This window comes from Trichechus manatus, unplaced genomic scaffold (genome assembly GCF_000243295.1).
Source record: "Trichechus manatus latirostris isolate Lorelei unplaced genomic scaffold, TriManLat1.0 scaffold00014, whole genome shotgun sequence".
Taxonomy (NCBI): Eukaryota; Metazoa; Chordata; class Mammalia; order Sirenia; family Trichechidae; genus Trichechus; species Trichechus manatus.
In genome coordinates this window covers 19,870,229-19,897,624 of record NW_004443950.1, presented here as the reverse complement: position 1 = coordinate 19,897,624, position 27,396 = coordinate 19,870,229, and the positions used below count along the sequence as shown (strand labels likewise).

At 41.8% G+C, this 27,396-nt stretch overlaps 1 protein-coding gene across 1 annotated transcript in view; it reads left to right on the top strand.

The window, feature by feature from the left end:
- Positions 1 to 27,396, top strand: part of TDRD12 (tudor domain containing 12) — a 96,024-nt gene that overhangs the window by 53,031 nt on the left and 15,597 nt on the right. Inside the window, exons 11-22 of the mRNA XM_023726941.1 lie at positions 1,511 to 1,571; positions 1,925 to 2,032; positions 5,399 to 5,584; positions 6,211 to 6,367; positions 6,930 to 7,057; positions 8,421 to 8,612; positions 8,893 to 9,021; positions 10,153 to 10,267; positions 10,907 to 11,046; positions 11,180 to 11,400; positions 16,296 to 16,395; positions 25,960 to 26,147. Coding sequence (XP_023582709.1) covers positions 1,511 to 1,571; positions 1,925 to 2,032; positions 5,399 to 5,584; positions 6,211 to 6,367; positions 6,930 to 7,057; positions 8,421 to 8,612; positions 8,893 to 9,021; positions 10,153 to 10,267; positions 10,907 to 11,046; positions 11,180 to 11,400; positions 16,296 to 16,395; positions 25,960 to 26,147 — 1,725 coding nt within the window. The remainder of the gene's footprint in view (positions 1 to 1,510; positions 1,572 to 1,924; positions 2,033 to 5,398; positions 5,585 to 6,210; positions 6,368 to 6,929; positions 7,058 to 8,420; positions 8,613 to 8,892; positions 9,022 to 10,152; positions 10,268 to 10,906; positions 11,047 to 11,179; positions 11,401 to 16,295; positions 16,396 to 25,959; positions 26,148 to 27,396) is intronic.

The following is a 27,396-nucleotide window of genomic DNA, read 5'->3' as shown; positions in this document are numbered from 1 at the left end:
GAGCTTGCACAAGCCTTGCCCTGTGGGTCTCTTCATTTGTATCCTTTTTGCTATAATAAAACTGTGACCCCAAGGATAGCATTTTCTGTGAGTTCTTTGAGTCATTACAGCGAATTATTGAACCCGAGGGAGCATTGGGAGCCAGCAGGTCAGAAGTGAGGAGGGCTGGGAGCTTACAGCTGGCATCCTGAGGGGGTAGTGGGAAAGCCCAGATTTGTGGTCAGCAGGTCCTAGGTGATGGTGTCCTGGGGACTCCAAGCTTGCAGCTGGTGTCTGAGGTCTTGGGTGGACTTGGCGTCTGGAGGACTGTGCCCTTTAACTTAGGAGGTCTGACCCAGCTCTAGGTGGCGTTTGCAGTTGGTGTGAGATGTGGAATTATAAATAGATTTCATTGATTTCACCTGCATATTCGACATCAGATACGTGGGGTTTGATTTTTCCAGCGTCGCCTCTCTAGTTTTCTCCTTTATTGTGGCTTTTTTTTTTTTTTTTTTTAAATAACAGCTTTACTGAGATAGAATTCACATACCATAAAATTTACCCTTTTAGAGTGTACAGGTCAGTGCTTTTTACTGTATTCACAGAGTTGTTTTACCATCACCGCTGTTTAATTTCAGAACATTTCTCGTCACCTCAAAAAGAAACCCATACCCATTAGCAGTCACTCCATTCTCTCCTCTCCCCAACCCCCGGCAGCCACTGGTCTGCTTTCTGTCTTGATGGATTAGCCTATTCTAGACATTTCATGTAAATGGAATCACACAGTATATGGTCTGTGCCCCTGCCTTCTTTCACGTAATGTAATGTTTTCAGGTTCGTCTGTGTTGTAGCATAACTGAGAACTTCATTCTTTTTTATGACTTAGTAATATGGCACTGTATGGGTGTACAACATTTTGTTTATCTGTTCATCTGTTGGCGGGCATTTGGGCCTTGTGCCTTTTGCATTAAAAAATCCATTTGTAGGACTGGGGTTTAGGGAAAGAGTGTAATTTGATGTATATGTTTCATCTGCCATCTTTATCCTGAAGCCCCCTGCACCCCTGTGGTTTATGAGTTTGCTGCTGCTGTCACTAGTCCTTGCCCATTTGGGGTTGGACTAGGTCTAGAGGAAAGCACTTCCAAATGTCTTTTTCTCTCAGTTAGCAGAGATCTAGATAGTGAACAAGCCCTATCTGATCTTTCACTTTCCCGTCTGTGAAATGAAGATAATGGAGTAGACCGGGGGTTCCTAATCCTGGCTGGGCCCCTTTTCCAAAGAGATACTACATAAGGACCTGGGTGGGGGGCTGGTGCAGTACAGACGCAAGCCTGGGGCCCAGGGCTGGGGCGCATGGAACTGGCATGACCACCATGACCCTTTTATCTTACTAAACAAAACAAGTGGCAGCTGTACAGCTCTGCCTTGGGATGTGGTGTCCATTTTATCACTCTCAGGGAAGAATTAAAACAATAATAGAATTCAAGAAACAAACACTTTTTTTTTTCAAGTTCTTTTAACTATTTTACAGATTACTGCAGTTTTTAAATCCTGATCCTTTGAGAGCTGATGGAATCTCTGATCTACAGCAGGTATTATAGGCCCTCAGGAAAAGAAGGAAGGGAGGAAGGGAACTGTTTAAATCCCTCTGTCTTCTCCCTCCAGACTTGAAAAACTGCTAAGATGGGGGGACTCCCCCTTAAGATGTTCTTTTAGAAATTATCTGGTGAATTCTTGCTTAAGAGAAATTGCTCCTTAGTTCTTTTGGGTCACAGATGATCTTCCTTTCATTTTTGGTATGTTGGTGGTTTTGATAAGCTGTATATACCTAGGTTCTTAACATTGACATGAGACTGTTGTATTTTATTCATTTCTGTGATGTCCTTGATATTCTGCGCTGATATCTCAGGTAGATAATAGTTGTCTAATGTATCTATATGCTTAGTTGCAGAAGTTGAAGTTGGGTTTGCAGCAGCCCTTTGTGGTACTCGGAAACAAGATTGAGCCCTGCCTAACCATTGAGATGTCGCCACTTTCAGCAGACCTAAAAAAGGTAAAAGTACGCTTAAAACTGAACCTGTGAAGTAATACTAACTTGTTCTAACATGGAAGGATTTTTTATTGAACGGTTATATGTTTGCATTTGTATAATTTCTTTGCTTTTGAAATTTTCTTTTAAACTTCTGTTACTAACTTCACATTTATTGTTGAGTCCAGGATGACTTCTTAGAAGTGAACAGTTCTTCCGTGGAGAATTCATCGTATAACTGGAAGTGCCCTTCTGAAATGAGTTTTCCAGTGGGCCTCTGGAAAGGCTCTTAGCCGGAGCAACAAACCGCCAGGAGAGTTGTAATGTACTTCTTGGCATTCTCTGCAGAATTACCTTCCAGAGTTGATGGTTTCAACTGGTAAATTGATCATACGTGTTTATCCTTCCCGATACAAAAAAGAAATAGAAGTAAAGGAATATGTATTTTTTAAAGATAAAACCACAAGGACTGGTAGAATGAGAGAGAAGTCTTGAGTGGACAAGAGATTTCCACAGGCTTTTAGAAGTCAGGGAACAGGCAGCAGAGTATGGCTAACTTAATAGAGAAAGGATAGAGGCAGGGTTCGTTTTGGGAGAAACTGAATGGCCATGGCGAAATGACCTTGAGACGATGCTGTCTGCTGTCTGCCTGTAGTGTCGTGATGTTTACAGGGTGACACACTTTGCCCACCCACAGAGCTTCTAGTCAGCTTTTTAGTGTCTTCCTCTTAAATATGAACAGATACCAGGGATCAGTCATCAGACATTTGAAGAAAATCCTCACCTTAAAAAACAGACCCGAACGAACAAACCGTAAGAGTGGCATGGCGGCAGACCTCTTCGTCTGACTTCACCAGGAGGAAAGATAATCGTCAAGACCATCATCCGCCCAAGGCTGATTCCTGTGAGGTGAAAGTCAAACATGCCTCCACCCTCCAGCCTTTTTACCGGTTCTGACACCAGCCATCTCTCCCATGGCGCTCTCTACTTCTCTGCTTGGTTCGATAATTTGTTACAACGGCTACACAGAACTCACAGACCAAACTCACAGTTACGGGGTTTATTAGGGAAGTAACAGGTTACAATTCAGGTTCAGGATCAACTTGAAAGTAACAGAAACAACTCAGGATACAGTTCTTTGATCAGGACAGCTTCTTCTTGGCTGCTGCCACTGGGCCCCGCCCTCTCGGCTTGGGCCCCACCCTCTTGGCATGGACCCCTGCTCGGGCCTGACCTCTTAGCTCTCTAGTGTTGCCAGCAAATGCCCCCGGAGACACTCAACTCTGCCAGCCAGCCTCCTGCCTAGAGGTGCTCAGCTCTCTCGTTTCGTGGTTTGGCACACCCCCCGTAGCTGCCTCACTTCATGGGCCAGGAACCCCACTGTCATCTTGCGATGGTCTCCTGGATCTCTGCTGCGCTTGCTGCCAGTTCTCACCATCTCATGCCTTCTCCAGTGTTACAGCTCTCTGTGTCCCCTGGGTCTAGGAGATTCTTAGTGCGGGGACCTCAGGTCCAAAAGATGTGTTCCGCTCCTGGCTCTTCTTGATGGTAGTGAGGTCCGCCTTCTCGCTCTCTGGAATTGGCTCTTTTGAAACCTAGCCAAATGGCAAAACGGATTAATCCCCTGCAAGGGTTCTGTGCACCTTATTTGCATGGTCTCACCCCTACAGGGGTGCCGTGCACCTTATTTGCATTAATTAGCAGTCTCTATAATCCTCTTGGTAGGCCACAAGCACCTTATTTGCATAGCCCCACCAGTCATTTTGTGGGAGTCACAAGACCATGGTAGAAGGGCCATGTGATAGTAATTTAGTATACCACACAAACTCTGAAGGAAACAGGAAGTGCAGGGAGTAGAAAAAAGTGTTTAAAAAAATATCCTCAGAGATGAGAAGATTTAACACCCATTTAACAATACTCGGGTACTGTGAAAACGGAAACAATCAGAGAACTAGAAAAGGTCCTTGGAAATTCAAGAATAGTATAGAAACCATTATTATACTGTAGAATATATTATAGAAACAAAATACTATTTTTAGAAACACAAAAATCAGTAGTAGGGTTGAGAAAGAAAATAGAAGCTAACTCTTTGCAAGTAGAACAAAAAGAAAAAGATATGGAAAATAAGAGAGAATTTGAGGGTCAATTTGAGGCCCAATATCTGAAAATGAAATTTCTAGAAAGAAGGAGGGGGGCAGAAAATTCTCAGAGGAATAATACAGGAAAATTTTGTGGACCTAACGAACCTGGTGGCGTAGTGGTTCAGAGCTCGGCTGCTCCAAAAGGTCAACAGTTCAGGTCTACCAGGCGCTCCTTGGAAACTCTGTGGGGCAGTTCTGTTCTGTCCTGTAGGGTCGCTATGAGTCAGAATAGACTTCAGGGCAGCGGGTTTGGTTTTTTTGGTTTAACAAACATAAATATTCAAATTAAGAGAGTCTACCGCGAGCCCAGCGCAGCTAGTGAACAAAAATATTAGACACATTGTTGTGAAGAATCTAAATTTGAAGGATTCAGAGATGATGAAAGCATCCAGAGAAAAGAGACTGGTCCCACATGCAGGACCAGGAGTCAGAATAGCTCCAGACTTTTCCACAGTAACCCCAGAGGAGCCCTGACTTCAACATTCTGATGATAAGTTGTTTTCAACCTTCAGGTTCATACTCAAGAGTATCGATGAAACATGAGGGTAGAATGAAGACAGTTTCAGATGTGCAGAGGCTCAAAACAATTCACCTCCCTTGTGCTGTTCGTCAAGAAGCTACTGAGGTGTATGTTTCACCAGAACAAGGAAGTAGACCAGCAAAGGAGATGACACGGGTGACAAACGAAAGGGTGACGGTGAAGAAAGGTCGACGGATGACAGACACATGCCAAGCACAGAGAGTAGGGGTTGCAGTAGGGTTTCACGGGGGCTTTGGGGAGGGGCTACATGGAGATAATGGTGCTGATGAGTTCAGCCCTTTGGAGAATGGTGTCAGTGTGGTTGGAGAACTCTGCTAGAACATTTGGAAGGTTTTAGTGACGGCTGCATAGAAAAATAAGCAAATAAAGGCATGTTTTAAAAAAAGCTTTACAGGTGATGCTGATACACTGGCAGATTATTAGGAAGGTAAGGAGAAAAAGCCACATCCTTGCTCTAGTGAGTTTTAAGCATCTGGTTATGGGCCACCTATTGGATCCTTTTGACTTGGAACCCAGAGAAGTGAGTGAGTATCTCACAGCCGGAGTTTGGTGCTGAGAGAAGATTCATGGTGGCTGATGGATCTGGAAAATACCAGATTGAACAATGTACAGTGGTTGTTTAAGTGAAGAATGAGATGCACTTGTATTAGTTTTCCATACTTTTATTGTGTTTTTTTTTTTTTTTTTTTGGTTGTTGATGTTTTGTAGGCTCTTCAAAGAAATAAGTTTCCGGGACCTAGCCACACTGAATCTTACTCTTGGCCTCCCATAGCACGTGGCTGTGATGTGGTTGTCATTTCTCATTGTGGAAATGACCCTTTGTTGTACCTTCCACCAGTGCTTACGATTTTGCAAACAGGGGGCTGCTATAAGTCATTACCAAGTAGAAACGGAGTAAGTTCAAAACAATTTTGTTTCACAACAAAATAGATTAAATGTTTATTTTTAAATTTTACACCTAACGTGGTAGAGTTCAGGCTCTGCTACTCAATTTAGTTTCCAAAGTGCTGTGAGAAATGATCTTTTTTCTCCTCCCAGTCGTCGATCTCTTACAGCAGTAATACAGCTCACTGACCCTACATTCCCAGTGCTGTGCAACCATCCCCACTGTCTGTTGCCAGTTTTTTTTAAAACACTGCTTCCCTATTTCCCCCTCCCGTCTGCCCCTGGTAACCACTAAAGAGCATTGGTCTCTGTGCATTGGCCTGTTCTGGATATTTCATGTAAGTGGGATCATACCGTGTTTGCCCTTTTGTGTCTGCCTGATTTCATTCAGCATTAATGTTGTCAAGGTTCTTGCATGTCATGTCATGTGACAGAACTCCATTTCTCTCGATAGCTGAGTCCTGTTCCACTGTATGTCAAATCCACTTTAAAGAAATTATATTTTAACTTCTGACCTATGTGAAGATGATAGCAAACACGTAGTTATTACTCTGTACGAGGAGCTGTTCTGAATGCGTCACATGCCTGGTTCTTCGCTTTTGTCCCAAATTATGTGAATTTGTTTGTCTTTGCAGCCTCTGGCAGTCATCGTGTGCCCTGGGTGGAAAAAGGCTCAGTTCATTTTCCAGTTATTGGGAGACTATAGTATGTCGTCCAGGCCTCTTCATCCTATGTTGTTAACAATTGGACTCCACAAAGATGAAGCCAAAAATATGAAGCTTCCAAGAGGGTGTAAGCATCCGTCCCAAGCTGTTTGGTTTTCCCTACAGAAGACAGTGGAACCTTGCCCAGGGAGGCCTGGGAGCCACTGATGACCCAGAGCTTGTGTGGTGCAGCCAGTGGCCATTAGTCCAGATCTCTTTTGTCTGTTTCCAGTGGGCATAGATAATGATCGCCATGAGTCGGAATCTACTGGACAGCAACTGGTTTGTTTAGTTATAGATTATGAAGGTTTGATCTTGGCTTACATGTATTTCACTGAAAGAACTTTAATTTATCAATTATTTACTGAGCACTTACTGTTTGTTAGAAGCTGGGCACACAGTGTCAGCTAAAACCCTTCTGCCTTTCAGGAGTGGAAAACTTGGTGGGACTACAATTTAATCAGATAATTACAGTGATTAACCTGGCTAGGCAGGCCCCCTTGCCTCACCTACTTGAGTAAGAAAAATATCTTTTTGTTTGTTTAATGAGAGGGCATTTCATAGACAGCATGTGGAATCTCAGCAAAGGAAAAGTTAGGAAAACCTTTGGAAATTCTACAACGTAGATTATTTTTTCTTTTAAAATGTAGGTGATGTGATTGTTACAACACCACATAGCCTCCTGAGACTTCTTAAATATCAAAGTTTGTTATTCCTTAGAGTCTGTCACCTGATTTTGGATGAGGTGGAAGTATTATTGTTTGAAGCTAATGAACAAGTAAGTATGGCATCCATTTAGATGGCATTAACTGCTTTTAGGAATCAGGAAAAGTGTCTTGTTGGGGAAGAAGCTGGGTAAAAAAATTTCCCTTTAACTCTGTAATTAAGAAGATAAAATGCCTATTTGAAGTTTCCTGCCCAGTGTTGAAAGTTCTTCTCCTGAATTCTTTCCCAGGGAAGTTTTCTAAAATATTTTCACTAATATTTTTTTGATTATGGAAGCAATCATTTTTATTTTAGAAATTTTGAGAAATGGAGAAGAGCATTTAAAACAAACCAAAATCCACAATTGTACACTCAGAGGTAATACACCACTCTTATATTTCCTTCTTTTTTAAAAATTCCTGTTTGTTTTATGCATATAATTAACCGTATCAGGACCATCTTTTATGTACTGCTTTGTAACTTGTGTCTTTCAGTTAACAGCATTGTGAGTTGTTGCTTACTATTCCATGGCGTGATTGTTTTTGGCCGTATAGTATTGAATCCTAAGGGCATGACATAATTTATTTTAAAACCTCCTATTTTTTGTACATTTAGCATAGTTTTGTGTGTGTGTGACTAAAAAAGCATCCATCTTTCATGCACGTTTCCCTTAGGATAAATTCCTAGGAAGGGGATTAACAGAGACTGTGAATTCTTGGAAGGCATTTGTTGGAAGCAGTATGATATGGTGACCAGGAGTGTTCATTTGGGAGTGATGGCAGCCCCACATTTAAGTCCAGACTTTCTTTCTTATTGACTGCGTGGGCCTGGGCAGGGTTCCTTCCCTCCTCTAAAGTCTCAGGTTCTTATTCACAGAACTGTTATCCTGGTATACTGCATCATATAGTTCCCTTCCTGAAGCATGGGCTGGTTTTCACTCCTACACTATGCTGTGCTCCTTCGTGTAGGCGGCCTCTTTGTTAAACAGTGATACCTCATTAACTTAATTAGTCTTCCTTTAATTACTTGTTCCGTCGAACATTGATTTGTTTTGGTCATGTGTATCCATTCTGCTAAGAGTTGCTTGTTCATTTTCTTTTGTTATTTTCGGTTGGTGAGATCATCTTTTCCTAACCAGTTTTTAGAAGTTCTTATATAAGAATGTTAATCCTTTGTTGTATGTATTACCCATCGTTACCCAGGATCTGTTGTTTGTGTTTTAAGTTTGTTTATTGTGGGGTTTTAGGATGTTCAATGACTTTAAACTTAACATTTTCTTTTTTTTGTTAAGTTTTTTCCTTTTCTTTTATGATTGGAAAGACTTTCCTTACTCTGAGAACAGAAAATATGCAATCTCTTGCATTTTGTGTTCTGTTGAACTAAATTCTTATTCTCTTCTGAGATAAAAACAAAATTAATTTTACTCATTTTTTTAGATGTTTGCTATATTAGATAACTTTAAAAAAAATATAGAGATTGAAGAAAGGGAATCAGCGCCACATCAGATTATTGCAGTTGGGGTTCATTGGAACAAACATATAGACCATTTAATCAAAGAATTCATGTATGACCCCTACGTTGTGATCACGGCCATGGAAGAGGCTGCACTCTACGGCAGTGTCCAGCAGGTAATGAGGGGGGTGTGTGTGTGTGTCTGTGTGCGCGTTTTGTGTCTGTGTGCGGTGGCGGGGGACTGATGAACACGAGCAAGCAGACTTTATTTCATGGCTTAATATTAAAAGATTATAGCTTTGATTTCGTATACAAATCCCTGCTTGTGTTTAGTGTAAACTTACATGGCTTTCCTAGACATTCTTTTCTATCAAAATCATAACTTTCCTTGAAAAGTGACACTGGAGCTCCTTGAACATTTTTACAGTCAACACCGTTTCTGTATGTTGCTGCCAGGTAGTACATCTTTGCCTAGAGAGTGAAAAAACCTCTACCTTGCTCCAGACACTTGATTTCATCCCGCGTCAGGCGCAGAAGACCTTGATCTTCACCTGCTCTGCAGCTGAAACGGAAACTGTGTGTAAGGTGAGCACGTCCATCCGTGAAGAGGGCCTCGCTCTTTGTGTAAGCTGCGGTTGACTCTTGAACCACCAGAAGATTACTGGAGTAGTTGAATATGTGGCAGGGAAACAAAATTTTGCAGTCAGAAGTGGAAGCAGGTTCTGCTGCCAGGTACTGATAGCAGGAGGAAGCAGGTAGATGGGACGAGACTCTCCATTGACGTCACCGTTCTCGGGGTGGAGCAATGCTTTACGGTTTTGTCGTGGCTGACTTACAAAGCAATGCCGGCACATTCTGTCCCCTCTGTTTAAGAAGATAGCAGTAGAAATGTGATCATGTAGCCAGAAAAGCCAAATAAATAGGCTAAAGATTAATTTAACCTCATGTTATATAAATTAATGCTATAACATAAAGATATAAGACTTAGAGTATCTGCCTTTCAGCAGTGATGAGCTACACGAAGGTGTAGTACAAAGGCATCTGTTGACAACAGCCCCATATGTTTGGTGTATATGTAGCTCATATATAAACACGTACATACACGTACGTATGTATGCGTTATTTAAGGAAGGAAAATAGTTCAACCAAAAAAATAAGGATTTCGTTTGCACAAGTTTTTAAATAAACTATAGAGTTTTGGAAATAGATTTAAGTTCCCAGTCATCTCATTCTCTAGAATTACTGGGTCAGTGAGGTAATACTCTCACAGATAACGTAAAGTGGTTTATATTGATAACTGAGGGCCCTGTGTGGCCCGCGTGGTTTGTGCTCGACTGCTAACCAAGTGGAGCCCTGGTGGCACAGTGGTTAGGAGCTACGGCTGCTAACCGAAAGGTCGGCAGTTTGAATCCACCAGCTGCTCCTTGGAAACCCTATGGGGCGGTTCTGTTCTGTTTTATAGGGTCACTAAAAGTCAGAATTGACTCGACAGCAACGGGTTTGGTGTTTTTTTGAACCTAGCAGCATCATGGAAGAAAGGCAGTCTGCTGTAAAGATTACAGCCAAGAAAACCCTATGGGGCAGTTCTACTCTGTAACACATGGGGTCACCGTGAATTGGAATCAACTTGATGGTAGTGAGTTTGGGGTTTTTTTGTATTGATAGTTGCTGGCTTCAGGCATATGGTTCTGACTGAATGTTCGGTTTCATCTTCAGGTAGTTGAAAGCAGTTCAGTATTTTGCTTGAAAATGCATAAAGAGATGGTTTTTAATTTAAAAAGCGTTTTAGAACAGTGGAAGGAGTTAAGTGCTGGCTCTCACATTGTGTTGGGTAAGTGTTTTAATTTCTGTTTGTAATTTAGAGAAGGCTGTGCCAATATGAATGATATCTTCATTTATTTATCTCATCTCCAAATTTCTCATTTCACAATTTACTGAGATTTACTAGTAGTGTTAATTTCAAAATTAACAATAACCTCCACTAAGATTGTGATTTTGAGGCTCCTGGGGTTCTCAGATCAGGAGCAGTGACCCTTAGTCTAGGCATCCTCCCTGGAGTTCCAGCCGGAGGATCACCCTCTCAATAAAAATAAGAACGTATATAAACAAATAACATTATACATACATGATACGCTCTAATAATTTATACGTATAACACTTAATATGAAACGTGGTCAGATGTGATTGTTCAATTCAGTGTTAGAAGTCAGAGTGTATAAAATAAGTGAAAAATATCTGGGCAGCCTGGGTTTGTAATAGAAAAAGGCACTTTTCAAGCTAAAAGGAGGAGACCACTTTTCTCTGCATTTGATCACCGGGAATGAAGTTGTGGTAGCGTTGGGGACATGGGAAAGAGAGATAAAAAGTGAGCTGTAGTAAAGGAAGAGAGTGAAGTATGGTGATTGAACTGCATTGTACAGTGAGGTGAAGCCCCAGCCGCCTGTGAAGCTGTCGGCCTCCTTTTCTCCAGCTTTGACTGATGACTGCATACCACTCCTGGCCGTCACCGATGCCACGTGTGTGATTCACTTCAGCTTCCCGTCCTCACCAAAAATTTTTGGTGGACGCCTGTACTGCATGTCTGATCATTTTCAGAGTTTAACTGAACAGGTTTGATTAATTTTTATTTTCTTTCAATATTCCACTGGCATTTTCTGTGCAGTGACAAATTCAGAGTGCACACAGTGTCATAATGTAGACCGATAACGGATGATCCACTTCCTTTGTCCTCCCTGATTTTAAGGGGTCTGCTGTAGAACAGGGAGATAAGAAAACCAAGTCTGTTTTGCTGCTGACGGAGAGAAACGCATGCCACGCGGTGGGTGTCCTGCGCTACTTGGAGCGCGCAGATGCCAAAATCCCATCAGAGCTGTATGAGTTTACTGCAGGCGTTCTGGAAGCCAAAGAAGAAAAAAAAGCCAAAAGGCCTCTTTGTCCCTATCTTAAGGCTTTTGGTTTTTGCAAGTAAGTCAGTGCTTTTTTATTTTATTTTTTAAATTGGCTTATAACATACAGTAAAGTGCACAGATGATAAGTTTATAGCTTGAGAATTGTTAAGCATGCAACCACCCATCTAACACAGCCCAGCTCTTTAGGGGAGCACCCGAGAGAGTCCCTCGTGCTCCTTCCCAGCTTATGCCCTTCCCAGAGGTAACCCAGCATCTGTCAGCATTGATTGATTGTGCTCGTTTTTGGAGCTTCACGTCAGTGGGATTGTACACTGTGTACTCTCTTGTGTCTGGCTTCTTTCAACCTACCATCTGTGATATTGTCTGTGTTGTTGCACGGACCAGTGTTTTAGTGTTTATTTTTGCTCCGTAGTATTACATTGTATAAATATATCACAATTTGTGTATCCATCCTTCTCTCGATGGGCTCATAAGTTCTGTCCAGTAGCTGTGAACACTCTTGTACATGACTTCTGTGGAAACGGTGCATCCATTTCTCTTGGGTATATACTTAGCAGTGGAGCTGCTGGGTCATGGGGTAGGTACATATTTAACTGTTCTGAAGTGGTTGACCATATTATGATGCTGTCAGTAGTGTATGATAGAGTTCAAGTTGCTCTGTATCCTCACCATACTTAACATTCTAATGGGGATGTAGTGGTAGTAAATTACTGTGATTTTTTAATTTTATTTTATTGTTGTATTTTAAGTGAAAGGTTACAATTCCAAGTTAGTCTCTCATACAAAAATTTATACATACATTGTTATGTGACCCTAATTTCTCTCCCTGTACTATGACAGGACACTCCTCCTTTCCACCCCTGATTTCCTGCGTCCATTCAACCAGCTCCTGACCTTCTCTGCCTTCTCATCTGACCTGCAGGCAGGAGTTGCCCATTTGGTCTCATGTATCTACTTGAGCTAAAAAAAGCACACTGTTCACAAGTATCCTTTTATGTCCCATAGTCCAGTCTAATCTTTGTCTGAAGAGTTGGCCTTGGGAATGGTTTTAGTTCTGGGATGAGAGACAGTCCGGGTGCCATGCCTTCTGGGAGTCTTCCAGTCTCAGTTAAACCATTAAGTCTAGTCTTTTTACTAGAATTTGAGTTATGCACACAACCTTTCTCCTGCTCCTTTAGGGACTCTCTGTTTTGTTTCCTGTCAGGGCGGTCACTGGTGGTAGCCAGGCACCATCTAGTTCTTGTGGTCTCAGGCTGATGGAGTTTCTGGTTTATGTGGCCCTTTCTGTCTCTTGGGCTAATACTTTCCTTGTGTCTTTGGTGTTCTTCATTCTCCTTTACCCCAGGTTGTTACAGTTTTTTGCAGACAGATATCCAGTTATGCCAGCACCATTTGTTAAAAAGACTGTCTTTTCCCCAGTAATGGACATTGGGCCTTTGTCAAATATCAACTGCTCACAGGTGGATGAATTTATGTCTGGATTCTCAGTTCTGCTCCATTGTTCTATGTATCTGTTGTTGTACCAGTACCAGGCTGTTATGACTACTGTGGCAGTATAATAGGTTCTAAAATCAGGTAGTGTGAGGCCTCCTACTTTGTTCTTCTTCAGTAATGCTTTACTTATCTGGGGCCTCTTCCCTGTCTGTATGAAGTTGGTGATTTGTTTCTCCATCTCATTAAAAAATGCTGTTGGAATTTGAATTAGGATTGCATTGTATCTGTAGATTGCTTTGGGTAAAACTGACATTTTCACAATGTTGAGTCTTCCTATCCATGAGCAAGGTATGTTAATTACTGTGATTTTAATTTGTATTTCCCTAGTGATTATTGAGGGAGCCTTGGTGGTGCAGTGTTTAAGCACTCAGCTGCTAACCAAAAGGCCAGAAGTTCGAACCCACCAGTTGCTCTGAGGGAGACATGTGGCAGTCTGCTTCCGTAAAGATCACAGCCTTGGAAACCCTACGGGGCAGCTCTACTCTGTCCTGTAGGGTCGCTATGAGTCAGAATCAACTTGCTGGCAACAGGTTTGGTTTTTTTAAAATGATTATTGATGTTGAATGTCTTTTTATATACTTACAAAACATTTGACCTTGCTGTTTTTGTGAAATGCCTGTTTAGGTCTTTTGCTCATTTTGTCAATGGGGTGCTTATCTGTTTCCTACTGGTTTATAGGAGTAATTTATATATTCTGAATATAAATGCTTTGTGATGTATATACATTGAGAATATCTTCTCCCAGTCTGTGGCTTGCCTTTTCATTCTTTTAGTGGTCTCTTTTGTATGTGTGTGGTAGAATATGTGTCACCAAAAATTTGTCATTTCAGTCACTCTTAAGTGTACGCAGTTCAGTAACATATCACCACTATCCAATTCCAAAAGTCTTTCATCACCCCAAACAGAAACCCAGTACCCCTTAAGCGGTAACTCCCCATCCCCCCACCCCATCCCCTGGTGACCGCTGATAGACTTTTGTCTTTATGCGTTCACCTGTTCTAGATATGTTAGTGGGATCATACAGTACTTATCCTTTCGATTCTGACTTATTTTACTTCGTGTGATACTTTCAGTTTTCATCCATATCATAGCATGTATCAGAACTTCATTTCTCTTTATGAGTCAATAATATTCTACTGTATGTATGTACCCATTTTGTTTATTCATCGGTTGATGAACATTTGGGTTGTTTTTGTCAGTAATACTGCAGTGAACATTGGTGTACAAGTACCTGTTTGAGTCTCTGCTTCCAGTTCTTTTGAGTCTATACCTAGGAATGGAGTTACTGGGTCATTTGTTAATTCTTTAATTTTTTGAGGAACTCCCAAATAACGACTGTACCATTTTACAGTCCCACCAGCAGTGGATGAGGGTTCCAATTTCTCTACAACCTGGCCGCCAACACTGGTTTTCTCTGTTTTTCTAATACTAGTCATCCTGGTGGGAGACAAGTGGTAGCTCATGGTGGTTTCGATACGCATTCCTCTAATGACTCATGACTTGCACATCTTTTCAAGTGTTCGTTGGCCATCGTGTGTCTTCTTTGGAGAAATGTCTCATTTAAGTCCTTCGCCCATTTTTCGACTGGATTATTTGTCTTTTTTGTTGTTGAGTTGAATGCATTCTTTATATATTCTGGATTTTAAACCCTTATTGGATGGATATATGGTTACCAGATATTTTCTCCTATTCTGTACGTTGTCTCTTCTCTTTTGTTTAAGTCCTTCGATGCACAAAAGTTCTTAATTTTGTCCATCTTATCTATTTTGTCTTTTGTTGTCATATCTGAGAATCCATTATCAAAAGCTAGGTCCCAAAGCATTACTCTTGTGTTGTCTTCTGAGAGCTTTACAGTTTTCGTTCTCTTCTTTAGATCCTTGATGTATTTTGAGTCCGTTTTTACATATGGTGTTGGGTGTGGATCTAATGATGTTGTTCTGCATGCGCAGATCTGTTGTCCCAGCACCATTTATTGAAGAGACTATTTTAATGGTGTCTTGTGCTCTATGGTCACTATGAGTCGGAATCTACTCAATGGCAATGGGTTTGTGATAAACGACATTTTTACTTTTGATGAAGTCAAATTAATATTTATTTTATGGTTAATGGTCTTTTGTGTCCTAGAAGCTTTATAGTTTTAGCTTTTGCATTTAAGCCTATGATCCAGATTGCATTAATTTTATAGTGGGAAAGAGCAAAGTTTCCCTTCTTTTCATATGGATAATCACTTGCTCCAGCATAATTCATTTTGAAATACCATCCTGTTCCCAGTGAATCGGGTGGCTTATGTAAATCAGGTGATAGTATACATGGTCTCCTTTTGGACTCTTCTGTTTCATTGCTTATCCTTAACACCAGTACTGCACTTTCTTAAGTACTGTGGCTTTCTAGTAAATCTTGGAATCTGATGTGTAAGTCCTCCAACTTTTCTCTTATTCTTCAAGATTTACTATTTTAGATCTACGGTGTCTCCATATGGAGTTCCTGGGAGGCGCGCATGGTTAAGTTGCTCCCCTACTAACTGAAAGGTTGATGTTTCAGACCGACCCAGAGGCACCTCAGAAGAAAGGCCTGGCAATCAGCTTCTAAAAGGTCACAGCTTTGCAAACCCTACGGAGCACAGTTCTACTCTGCACACATGGGGTCACCGTGGGTTGGAATCAACTCCATGGCAACTGGTTTAGTTTTCTTGTTTCTTGCATCTACATACACATTTTAGGATTGGCTCGTCAATTCTTTGAAAAACTCTGGTGGACGTTTCATAGGGACTGCGTTAGTTCTGTGGATTAATTTGGAAAGTGTGGACCTCTTAACAACCATGGGGGCCTGCCTCACACTGATCTAGACCTACTGCCAGTGCTTGACAGATGGCTGGGGATGGGTAGTAGGTGTCTGATACGTATTTACTGGATTAAGTTTGATGTTAAGATAACTGTTGACATTAACTGTTTTGAATTATGGTGCACCGAACAGGTTATTAGCAGCTGTTCCCATGAGGCCTTTAAGTAGAATATTGACTTTTGAAACTGAAGCTTCAGCTATTTTCAGTTTGGAAATAATGTTATGGTTAAGACTTCCAGGTTAGAGGTTAATTGACCTTTATTGTGGGTTATGGTGTTCCTGATTCAAGAGTCTTTATTTTGGAAGTATGTTTTCTTCATTTACACAGTGTATTTAAGAATGTCTATAGAAATAAGAAAATAACTATTTGCTTTGATTGTATTCAGTGTTAACTGTGTTTTAGGACCCTTTTCCATTTATTTGTGTCCTGTCAGTATCATCTGAAGTATTTAATATGCTTACTTAACTTTAAAGGTGTGTGGAACAAAAGCTCTGTGGTTTTGGCTGTAGGTTAATTTTCCTGAAGAATACTTAAAGAGTCACGATAACAATTAGTACTGTTTTTTTTTTCTTTTCTTTTTTTTCTGGTTTTAAATTCTAGTTGCTTTTTTTCAGAGACAAAAGGATCTGTCTTGATCGACACTATATTAATCCAGAAATAGACATGCCAAGGAAGTTATCTAACCAAGCTCTCCCAGTGTTTGGATATGTTAAAGTAAGTTCCATTAAAGATCTTTTTGCCTAATGATTAATGATCATTTTCATGAACATTTTATGTTTTAAGTAGCAAACTCTTAGTAGAATGTAATTATGACTCGCAGTGGGCAGTATTAATATACCACAGTTAATGTGGCAGTATTAATCTGGGTCCTTATAAAGTGCCTATTTTTAATACCCCAGTTTATTTAGAAACCCTAGATCAAATTGGGAAAATGGATAAACCATTTCAACAATTTAGGGGGTTTTTTAGTTACGTATTTAGAAAATGTGAAGCTTTCTTCCTTAAAAAAAAAAAAAAAACTATATTTTTTAGTAACCCACATAAGCTGTTGCCACTGCAAGGATCTGTTCTCAGCATCAGTGGGAGAAAGGACGTCTGCAGGGTGATGGCTGGGGTCATTGTGGAGGAGAGGAAGCTGTGACCGAGGCAGGAGTTTAAGGTCAGAAGAGATGGAATTAGGGCCTTCGGGGCCGCAAGAGAGCCTGCGGGTTGGAGGTAGAGGACGGTCAGTGGAACCCTGGGTCAGAGTTTTACCTTTGTAAAAGGTAAAGATCCTGGTGGATCTTTGCTGTGGACCATGTGGAGTTATCATGTGTGCCTCGTGGTTTATACAGCCCCCCGTTGTTGGGTATCTGAGTCGTTTGTGTTTGGGGGCTGTTAAAAATAATGCTGTGATTACATAAGTCTTTGCAGAACATTCATAATTATTCTTTTGAGGAAAATTCTGAAATGCAGAATAGAATTGCTGAGTTAAGAGTTTGTCACTTTCTCTTGAATCCTTATTATATCCTTCGTTTCTTTTCGAGTTTTAAAACTGTTCTCCTTTTCACCTTCTCTTTCCCTTGAGGCATTATCTGTTGTGTTCATTCATGTTTGTGTTCCTTCTCCTTAGGTGTCGTTACTAGTTCTCTAGGATTGCTGTATAACTAGAAACAGTTTATTCTGTCTTGGTTGTGGAGGCCAGAAGGTCATCGGCAGTGCCACGCTCCCTCTGGGCGCTCTGAAGGACAGTCTGCTTCTGACCTCTTCTCGCTTCCCGTGCCCTAGGCGTTTCTTTGCTTGCAGCTGCGGCACTCCAGTCTCTTCATCTGTCTTCACGTTGCCTTCTCCTCTTCTCTCTGTTAAGGATGTTTGTCATGGGATTTAGGGCCTACCCAGACAATCCAGGATGAGCTCGTCTCGAAATTCTTAACTAAATTACATCTGCAGAGATCATTTTTCCAAAAACAGGTTCTGGGAGTTAGGATGTGGACACATCTTTCTTGGGGCCATATTACTGAAATGTCATTACTGAAGTGATTTTTTCTTTACTTTCTAATTCTTTTCTGAGTTCTGTCACCTCATTTCTAAGTTTTTCTGTTTCTGATTTATGTTGTTCTTTTATATCATATATCACTTTCTTATAAACAAGCTAAAAGATAGCTTGTTTGGAAATGGAAGGTTGCAGTTTTGATCTGTTTTGTGGACATGTCTTTCCAGCAGCTTTCATTGTCTATAGGGATTATTATTCTGCTCCTTAGTAGTCTCTTTTTTTTATTATAACTTCATATGAGAGTTGACCTTGATACTTTGTTATTGCTCATTTTATAGATAAAATGAGTTTTCCTGAAACTTTAGGTGTGGGTCAGGGTAACTTTTCCAGTTTCACAGAGTTCCTGCTTCTGTCATTTTCATGTTGTATTAAAAGAAATATATGATGGCATAGTTTCTGACATTTTTGAGATTCTTGGCTCTGTTCCCCTCCCCGACTTTTATCTGGGCCGTTTCTTCCTTCATCTCTATTGTTTCTGGCTGGACGGTTTCAAGGAGTCACAGGGCTCAGCCTCCTGATTTGTCCACTGTTAGGTAGGGGAAAGCCTCCCCAGTTCCCACTGTCTCGCCATGCCGGCCCGCCATATTTTCAGTGCTTCTCTGTGGCCTTCTCTGGAGTTCTCCTGTTCTCAGGTCCATCAGACACACGGCTGCTTCCTCAGCTTCTTCTTACAGACACGAATGCCCCATAGGTCTTGTGAATGTGGGTGGTTTTGCTCACCTGCTTGTATTTTGAGGCTCATGAGGACCTGTTATTCAGCTAGTTTTGCTGTAAATGATGTCCCTGGTTTTCGGTTTTGCTGTCTAGTTGCTTACTCTGTCTTTATGTGGAGATTCAGAGAAGTTAAAAAAAAAACCCAGCACTGCTTCCACTGCTACCTTCCCGTAGCCTCTCTACCAGGTCTTTTTTTTTTTTAATCAGCTATAGCAATATACAGTCTCACATACCAAAAAAATCACTAATTTTAACTGTAGGGTTTGTTGAGTTTTGATAAATGTATACAGTCCTGTAACCACTACCACAGTCAAGATTTCTATCAGCCCAGAAAAGTCCCTCATGCCCCTTGGCAGTCAGTCCTCGCCCCATACCCGCTGCTCCTGGCAACCACTGGTCTGCTTTCTTTTGCTGTGAGTTTGCCGTTAAAGTTCTGTGTAAAACAGAAATCCGCTGGGATTTCTTACTAAGGGAATCATACAATAGGTGGTCTTTTGAGTCTGTTTCTGCTACTGAGCTTAAAGCTTGTGAGGTTCAGCCATGTTGTTCTGTTTTATTGCTGAATAGGGTTCTGTTGTATGGATATACCATAGTCAGTTTATCCATTCACAAGGTAATGGCATTTGGGTTATTTCCAGTTTCTGGCTGCTGTGCACATTTGTGTGGTTAGTCTTTTTGGATATACACTGACACATTGTCATTTCTCTTGGGTAAGACTTAAGAGTGGAATTGCTGGGGCATATGATAGGAGTATGCCCTATGGGAGTCCTTGTTGTGTTGTGTACCATCGAGTCAATTCTGACTCATAGAGACCATATATGACAGTAGAACTGCCCCTTGTGGTTTCCTAAGCTGTAATCTTTATGGGAGCAGATCACCAGGTCTTTTCTTCTATGGAGCCGCTGGTGGGTTTGAACTGCTGACTTTTGGTTAGCGGCCAAGTGTTTAACTATTGTGCCACCAGGGCTTCTTCCACATGGGAGACCCAGGTTCAATTCCTGGCCAGTGTGCCTCATGCACAGCTACCACCCATCTTTCTGTGGAGGCTTGTGTGTTGCTGTGATGCTGAACAGGTTTCAACAGAGCTTCCAGGCTAAGTCAGACTAGGAAAAAAGGCCCAGCAATCTGCTTGTGAAAATCAGCCACTGAAAGCCCTGTGGATCACAGTGGTCTGTTCCGCAACCAATCATGGGAATGGCACAGGACCAGGCAGCATTTTGTCCTGTTGTGCCTGGGGTCACCGTGTGTTGGGAGCCAACTGAACAGCAGCTAACAACCTGATAAGTGTATGTTTATAAGAAAGTACCAAATGGTTTTTCAAAGTGGTTGTACCATTTGGTACGTATGAGAATTCCAGTTGGTCCACATTTCCGCCAGTACTTGGTATTCTCGGGCTTTAATTTTAGCCATTCTGTTGCATTTGCACCAGGAGCCGTGGTGGCACAGTCGTTAAAGCAATTGACTGCTAACCAAAAGTCAGCGGTTTGAAACCACCAGCCGCTCCTCAGGAGGAAGATGTGGCAGTCTGCTTCCGTAGAGGTGTACAGATTCGGAAACGCTCTGGGGTTGTTAGGAGTCGGAATCGACTCAGCAGCAGTGGGTTTAGTTTTTTTGTTTTTGGTTATTGCACCTGCACTGATACCTTATTTGCATTTTCCTGATAACTAGGAATCTTGAACATCTTTTCACATGCTTATTGGCCGTTTGCATTTTTTTTTTTTTTAATGAATTCTCTATTCAGAATTTTTGCCTCTTTTAAGATTTTTTCTTATTTTGAAGAGTTTTAAGAGTTCATTATATATTCTGGATGTCCTTTGCCTGATACACATATTGTAAATATTTTCTCGAAAAGTTTTTAATTTTGATGAAGTCCAGTTTATCATTTTTTTATGTTTTGTGCTTTTCATGTCCTAAAAAATCTTTGCCTACGCCAAGTCCACAAGGATTGTCCTCTGTTTTTTCTAGAAGCTTTATAGTTTTAGCATGCACATTTAGAGCTATGATTTAATTAATTTTTAAGTTAAATTAAAATTAATTTTTGTGTGTCATGTGACATAGGGACGAGGTTTATTTTTTCCATATACATAATCAGTTGCTCCAGCATCATTTATTGTAAAGACCATCTTCGTTGCCTGAATTAACATTGACACCTTTGACATAAACCCAGAGACTGTATATGTGTGGGTCTATTTTTGAATTCTCTTTTCTGTTCCTTAGTCTATCTGTCCATACACCAGTACCACACTGGCTTGGTTATTGTAGCTTTATAATAAGCTTTGAAAACTGGAAGATAAGACCTCCAACTTTGCTCTTCTTCTTCAGTATTGTTTTCACTATTCCTTTGCATATTCATCTGAAAGTTTAGAATCAGCTTGTGAATTTTTACTTAGAAGCCTACTGGAATGTTGGTTGGGATTGTATTGAGTCTATGAATGAATTTGGAGGAGAATTGACGTCTTAACGATGTTGAATCTTCCAGCTCATTAACATGGTATATCACTCCAATTACCTGTTGTTGTTAGGTGCTGTCCAGTCAGCTCTGACTCATAGCAACCTGTGTAAAACAGATTGAACGCTGCCCAGTCCTGCAGCATCCTCACAGTCATTACTATGTTTTGAGCCCGTTGTTGCAGCCACTGTGTCAGTCCATCTCATTAGGGTCCCCCTCTTTTTCGTTGACCCTCTACATTACCAAGTGTGATGTCCTTTGCCAGCAGTTGGTCTCTCCTGATGATGTGTCCGAAGTACATGAGATGAAGTCTCACCATCCTTGCTTCTAAGGAACATTCTGGCGGTACTTCCTCCAAGACAGATTTGTTCATTCTTCTGGAAGTCCGTGATGGAGACAATGTTCTTCACCAACACCACAATTCGAATGTGTCAGTTCTTCTTCAGTCTTTGTTTTTTTTTTGGTCAAACTTTCACAAGCATATGAGGCAATTGACAATACCGTGGCTTGGCTCAGCTGCACCTTAGTCATCAAAGTGACATCTTTGCTTTTTAGCTTTAAAGTGATCTTTTGCCACAGATTTGCCCAATGTAAATACGTCATTTCATTTCTTGACTGCTGCTTCATGGGTGTTGATGATTGATCTGAGAGCAATGAAATCCTTGACAACTTCAGTATTTTTGCCATTTATCATGGTGTTATTTATTGGTCCAGTTGTAAGGATTTTTGTTTTGTTTTTGTTCTGATGTAGTCCATTCTGAAGGCTGTAGTCTTTGACCTTCATCAGTAAGTGCTTCAAGCAGAGAGTTGGGGGACCTCATGCCACCAAGAAAGCAGTGCCAGAAGCAGAGTGTGTCCTTTGGACCTGGGGTCCCTGCGTGGAGAAGCTCCTAATCCGGGGGAACATTGATGAGAAGGCTGACAGAGAAAGCCTTCCCCTGGAGCTGACGCCCTGAATTTGGATTTTTAGCCTACTTTACTGTGAAGAAATAAATTTCTCTTTGTTAAAGCCGTCCACTTGTGGTATTTCTGTTGTAGCAGCACTACTTTGGGCCCAGATCCATCTGACATCAGCAGTGATCTCTCCACACCCTCTTCTGAATCTGGTTTGAACTTTTGGTAGCTCCTTGCTGTTGTATAGCTGCAGCCGTTTTTGAATTATTTTCAGCAAATTTTTGCTTGCATGTAACATTAATGATAGTATTTGATAATTTCTGCATTCCCTTTGATCTCTTTTCTTTGGAATAGGCACAAATATGGATCTCTTCCAGCCGATTGGCCAGGTAGCTGTCTTACAAATTTCTTGGCATAGATGAATGAGCAGCACCTCCAGCCCTGCATCGGTTTGTTGAAACATCTCAGTTGGTATTCCGTCAGTTCCTGGAGCCTTGTTTTTAGCCAGTGCCTTCAGTACAGCTTGGACTTCTCCTTCAGTACCATCAGTTCTTGATCATATGCTACCTCTTGAAATGGTTGCGATCTTTTTGGTATAGTGACTCTGTGTATTATGTCCCTCTTCTTTTGATGCCTTCTGTGTCGTCCCATTTTCTGCCCATAGATTCCTTCAGTATTAGAATTTGAGGCTTGAATGTTCTCTTCAGTTCTTTCAGCTTGAGAAATGCCAATCATGTTCTTACCTTTTGGTTTTCTAACTCATAGTCTTTGCACAGTTCATTATTACATTTTACCTTGTCTTCTCAAGCCTCCCTTTGAAGTCTTTTGTTTAGCTCTTCTACTCCATTATTTCTTCCATTTGCTTTAGCTACTCTACGTTGGAGAGCAAGTTTCAGAGTCTCTTCTGACATCCATTTGGGTCCTTTCTTTTTTTCCTGTCTTTCTAATGACCTTTTACTTTTATAACGTATGATGGCCTTAGTGTCATCCCTCAACTCTTCTGGTCATTAGTGTTCAGGATGTCAGTTCTCTTCTTGAAATGATCTCTGAATTCAGACAGGATGTATTGAAGGTCATGCTTTGACTCTTTTTACTTTGATTGCTTTCAGCTTCAACTTGAACTTGCATAGGAGCAGTTGATGGGCTGTTCCGCAGTCGGCCCCTGGTGTTGTCTTGACAGATAATATTGAGCTTCTCCATCAGCTCCTTCCACAGATAGTCTGTTTGATTCCTGTGTAAACAGTCTGGTGAGCTCCATGTGTATGGTCATCGTTTGTGTTGTTTGAAAAAAGGTATTTCTGATGAATAAATCACTGGTCTTGCAAATTCTATGCTGCCATCTCTAGCATCATTACTATCACCAAGACCATATTTTCCTGCTTTCTTTTTTGTTTCCAACTTTTGCATTCCAGTCACCAGTAATTATCAGTGCACCTTGACTGCATGTTTGATCAATTTCAGACTGCAGAAGTTGTAAAAATCGTTAGTTTCTTCATCTCTGACACCCGTGGTTGGGGCATAAATTTGAATAATAGTCATATTAACTCATCTTCCTTGTAGGCATGTGAATATTAACCTGTCACTAACAGCATTGTAATTCAGGATAGATCTGGAAATGTTCTTTTTCGATGAGTCCGATGCTATTTCTCTTCATCATTCCTGGCATAGTAGACCATATCATTGTCGGATTCAGAACGGCCAGTACCAGTCTATTTCAGCTCACTGATGCCCAGGTTATCAATCTTCAGGTGTTCTATTTCTTTTTTGACAACTTTCAGTTTTCCTTGATTCATACTTTGTGTATTCCATGTTCTGATTTTTAATGGGTATTTCCAGCTGTTGCTTCTCATTTGGAGTTATGTCACATCAGCATATGAAGGTACAGAAGGCTTTACTCTATCCACATCATTAAGGTCTGCTCTCGTGTGAGTAGGCAGCTCTTCCCCAGTTGTATTTTGAGCGCCTTCCACCCTTAGTAGCTTATCTTCCCGCACTATATCAGACAGTGTTCTGTGGTTATCCTTAAGGTTTCCATTGGCTAATTTTCAGAAGCAGATCACCAGTCCTTTTTCCTAGTCTGCCTTCCTCTGGAAGCTCTGCTGAAACACACCACGTGACCCTGCTGATATTTAAGATACCAGTGGTATAGCATCCAGCATCCCAGCAACATGCCAGGCACCACAGGCCAACCAACTGGCAGATGGTGGCCCTTCATCTAGGTAGTTTGTCTGGGGCATTTCATCTAGACCATTATCTAGGTCATTTTTAATTTCTCTAGGCAGTGTTTTATAGTTATCAGCAGACAGGTCTTTGACTCATTGTGTTAAATCTGTCCCTAGTATTTCGTATTTTTTTGATGCTATTGTTCATGTTATTGGTGTTTAAATTTCATTTCTAAGTGTTTTAGGAATTCAGTGGATTTTTGTATCCTAATCTTATATCCTGTGGCCATAAAAAGACTGGATTAGTTATCTGCAGGGGGCCTAGGGAGTGTGGGACCAAAACAGGCAGGGAAAGGTGCCCTCCTGCTTTGCTTGGGATTGAGAGGTTTCCTGGGACATGGGACTTTGAGTGCTAAGACCAGGAGAGTCCAGGCAAACCAGGACGTGTTGATCACTCTGTCTAGAGACCTAGACCTAAAACTCTCCCGCTTCTGGCAAGAGGGAAACAAAGAAACCCCCCATTTTATTCCCATCATCCTAAAACAGTCACCATTAGCATCTTAGTATATTTTCTCTGTCATTTTTCGTGTACATCTGTCATTGGTGTATATATTGCGTCCTGCCCGTTCCTTGGAACATAGAGGGAGCATCTTTCTCATCCTCAGTACCGCCTTGTGTTCAGTGACGGCCATCAGAGCAGGGCTTGCCACATGGGCTGAGAGCTGAGTGGGATGCCAGACCGATGGGGAGCCTAAGACACAGAGGAGTAGATGCCCCTGGGAGAGCTGTCTGCAGGGCTGGAAGGGATACTGTGCTCACTGCCTGCGATGGGGCGGCCTGAGTGAGCACTGGGAGCTGGGGCAGCCTTTCCCTCGGTGCTGGAGAATGGCTGGCTGGGGACCCATGACAGACGTGTTCCCTGCCCTCTTGGGGCTGGCGTTCCAGTGGGTATGGTCAACAGTGGGCCCTTGAGTAGGAAAGGTGGTTCTGATGGTTACAGGTGGTGTGAACAGGATGAAATGGATTAGTGTAATAGAGAGTATCCTTGTGCACGGGGACAAAGGGCCCTTTGGAAGTTGCTGGCTGGGAGGGACTCCCTGAGGAGGCCCAGACAATAAGAAGCCTGCAGTCATGGGGAGGTTTCGAGAAGAACATTCCAGGCAGAGGAACCAGCAGGAGCGAGGGACCTGAGGTAGGTGTTACCATGGCGTGTTTGTGGATCAGGACAAGGCTGATTGGCAGTGAGAGTGGGCGACTGGCAGGCCATGAGGTCAGAGGGCACAGAGGAGGGTCACTGTCAGCCCTGGGAGATGTGACACCACTATCTGCCTTGCCTGCCTCACCTCCCCCAGCCTGCCGGATAACTGCTGCTCCCTCCTGGCATCTGCACCAGGTAGCAGGCCCTCCCTGCTTGCTGCAGATTATTTCCTTCTCCACACGTTTGCTGACAGCATGCTGGCATCCCACCCCCCGTGCACACCGACGTCCCCCCACGCATGCCGACACCCCTGCGCACACGTAGCTGTGAAGCCTGGTTGCCTTCGTGATCACACTCTAGCTGTGGTCTGTCAGCCCGTCCTGGGTGGCCGGGAGTCCCTGCAAGACCTGCTTTCATCCCTGTGTCCCCAGTGCTTCGCATAAATAGGTTCTTAATAAAATGCTTTTTCTTCAATGAACAAATACGAGAACGGTCTCAAGAAACGGGTACTATATAAGAAGTATTTTTGTAAAAGTGCAGTTAAAAAGTAAACAAAGGAACGCTTAAACCTAATAATGAAGCTTTAAAATAACAAAATTTGCAACAACAACAACAACAAAACTTCCATTAGATTTAAAGTGGAACTAATTATTTGTGAATATCAGAAAGTTTTTATCTTGTTTTGTCTTTTGGCCACTTCCTAGTTTTTTTAAATCTCCATCTTCTTAGGCTCTCAGGTCAGGTGCCGATGGCGGCAGGCAAAGGAGCGTGTGCATCTTTGATTTAGATTAAGCTTGTTTTCCGCATGTATTTACTCTCTGTGTTTCAGATGATACCTTTTTACATTTTGAATGCAACAAACTACTTTGGTCGTATAATTGATAAACATGTGGATCTTTACGAGGCCCTTAATGCTGAAATGACCAAGTATTTTAAGGATTCCAGTAATAAAACAATTGTTGAAAAGGTGGAGAAATTTGGATTATATGGATTAGCAGAAAAAACACATTTTCACAGGTAAAATGTTCATGTATTTCATCTCTGAAAGTTGTGATGCGCAAGGTAGCTTTAAATGGCCGCCCCCAGCCACCGGGTCAGCTCTAAATGGGAGACTGGAGCCCAGGCTCCGGAGCCCAGAGCACAGATGACACGGTGACAGTGACGGGGATCACACAGTCACATGCATCTTCACCTCACTGAGTTCCTACAAAATTCCTATAAAATGGGTGTCTCTGTCATCCAGTGCTATAGCAGAAATACCCCGAGTGGATGGCTTTAACAAACAAATGTATTTTCTCACAGCTTAGGAGGCTAGAAGTCTGAATTCAGGATGCCAGCTCCAGGGGAGGGCTTTCCCTCTCTGTTGGCTCTAGAGGAAAGTCCTTGTCTCTTCTGAGCTTCTGCTCTTGGGCGATCTTCATGTGGCTTGGCATCTCTCTCCTCCCCATCTCCCTCTCTGCTGGCTTGTTTAATCTCTTTTATGTCTGAAAAGAGATTGACTCAAGATACACCTACAGTAATCCTGCCTCATTAACATAACGGGGACAACCCATTCCCAAATGGGTTAACCACAGGCATAGAGGTTAGGATTTACAACACATATTTCTGGGGGACACAATTCATTCCATAACACTGGGCATCATCCCATTTTACAGATAAGCACATTAAGCCTTGGAGAGCTTATGTAAATTGTCTAAGGTCAGCTCAGTAAATGGCAGGCAGTGTTCAGACCCAGTCAGTCTCACTCAGGTGCCTGTTGGCAGCCACTGCCCTTGAATGCCATACCTGGCCCTGCTTGGTTACAGCCTTGACTCAGAAAACTTGGAAAATTTAATTTGCTGTGTTAATTTCCATTATGTCTTCAATAAAGGGATCACTCTTTTCAAAAGTATTGCACATTTTTACTGCTGGTGGGAATACAAAATGATACGACCATTTTGGAAAATGATATGGCGCTTCCTCAGAAAGCTAGAAATAGACATACCATCTGATCCAGCAATCCCACTCCTAGGAATATATCCTAGAGAAATAAGAGTCGTCACTCGAACAGACATATGCACACCTATGTTCATGGCAGCATTGTTCACAGTAGCAGAACGATGGAAACAACCTAGATGCCCATCAACAGATGAATGGATAAACAAACTATGGTGCATACACACAATGGAGTACTATGCAATGAGAAAGAACAACAATGAATCTGTGAACCATCTCGTAACATGGATGAAACTGGAGGACATTATGCTGAGTGAAATAAGTCAATCAC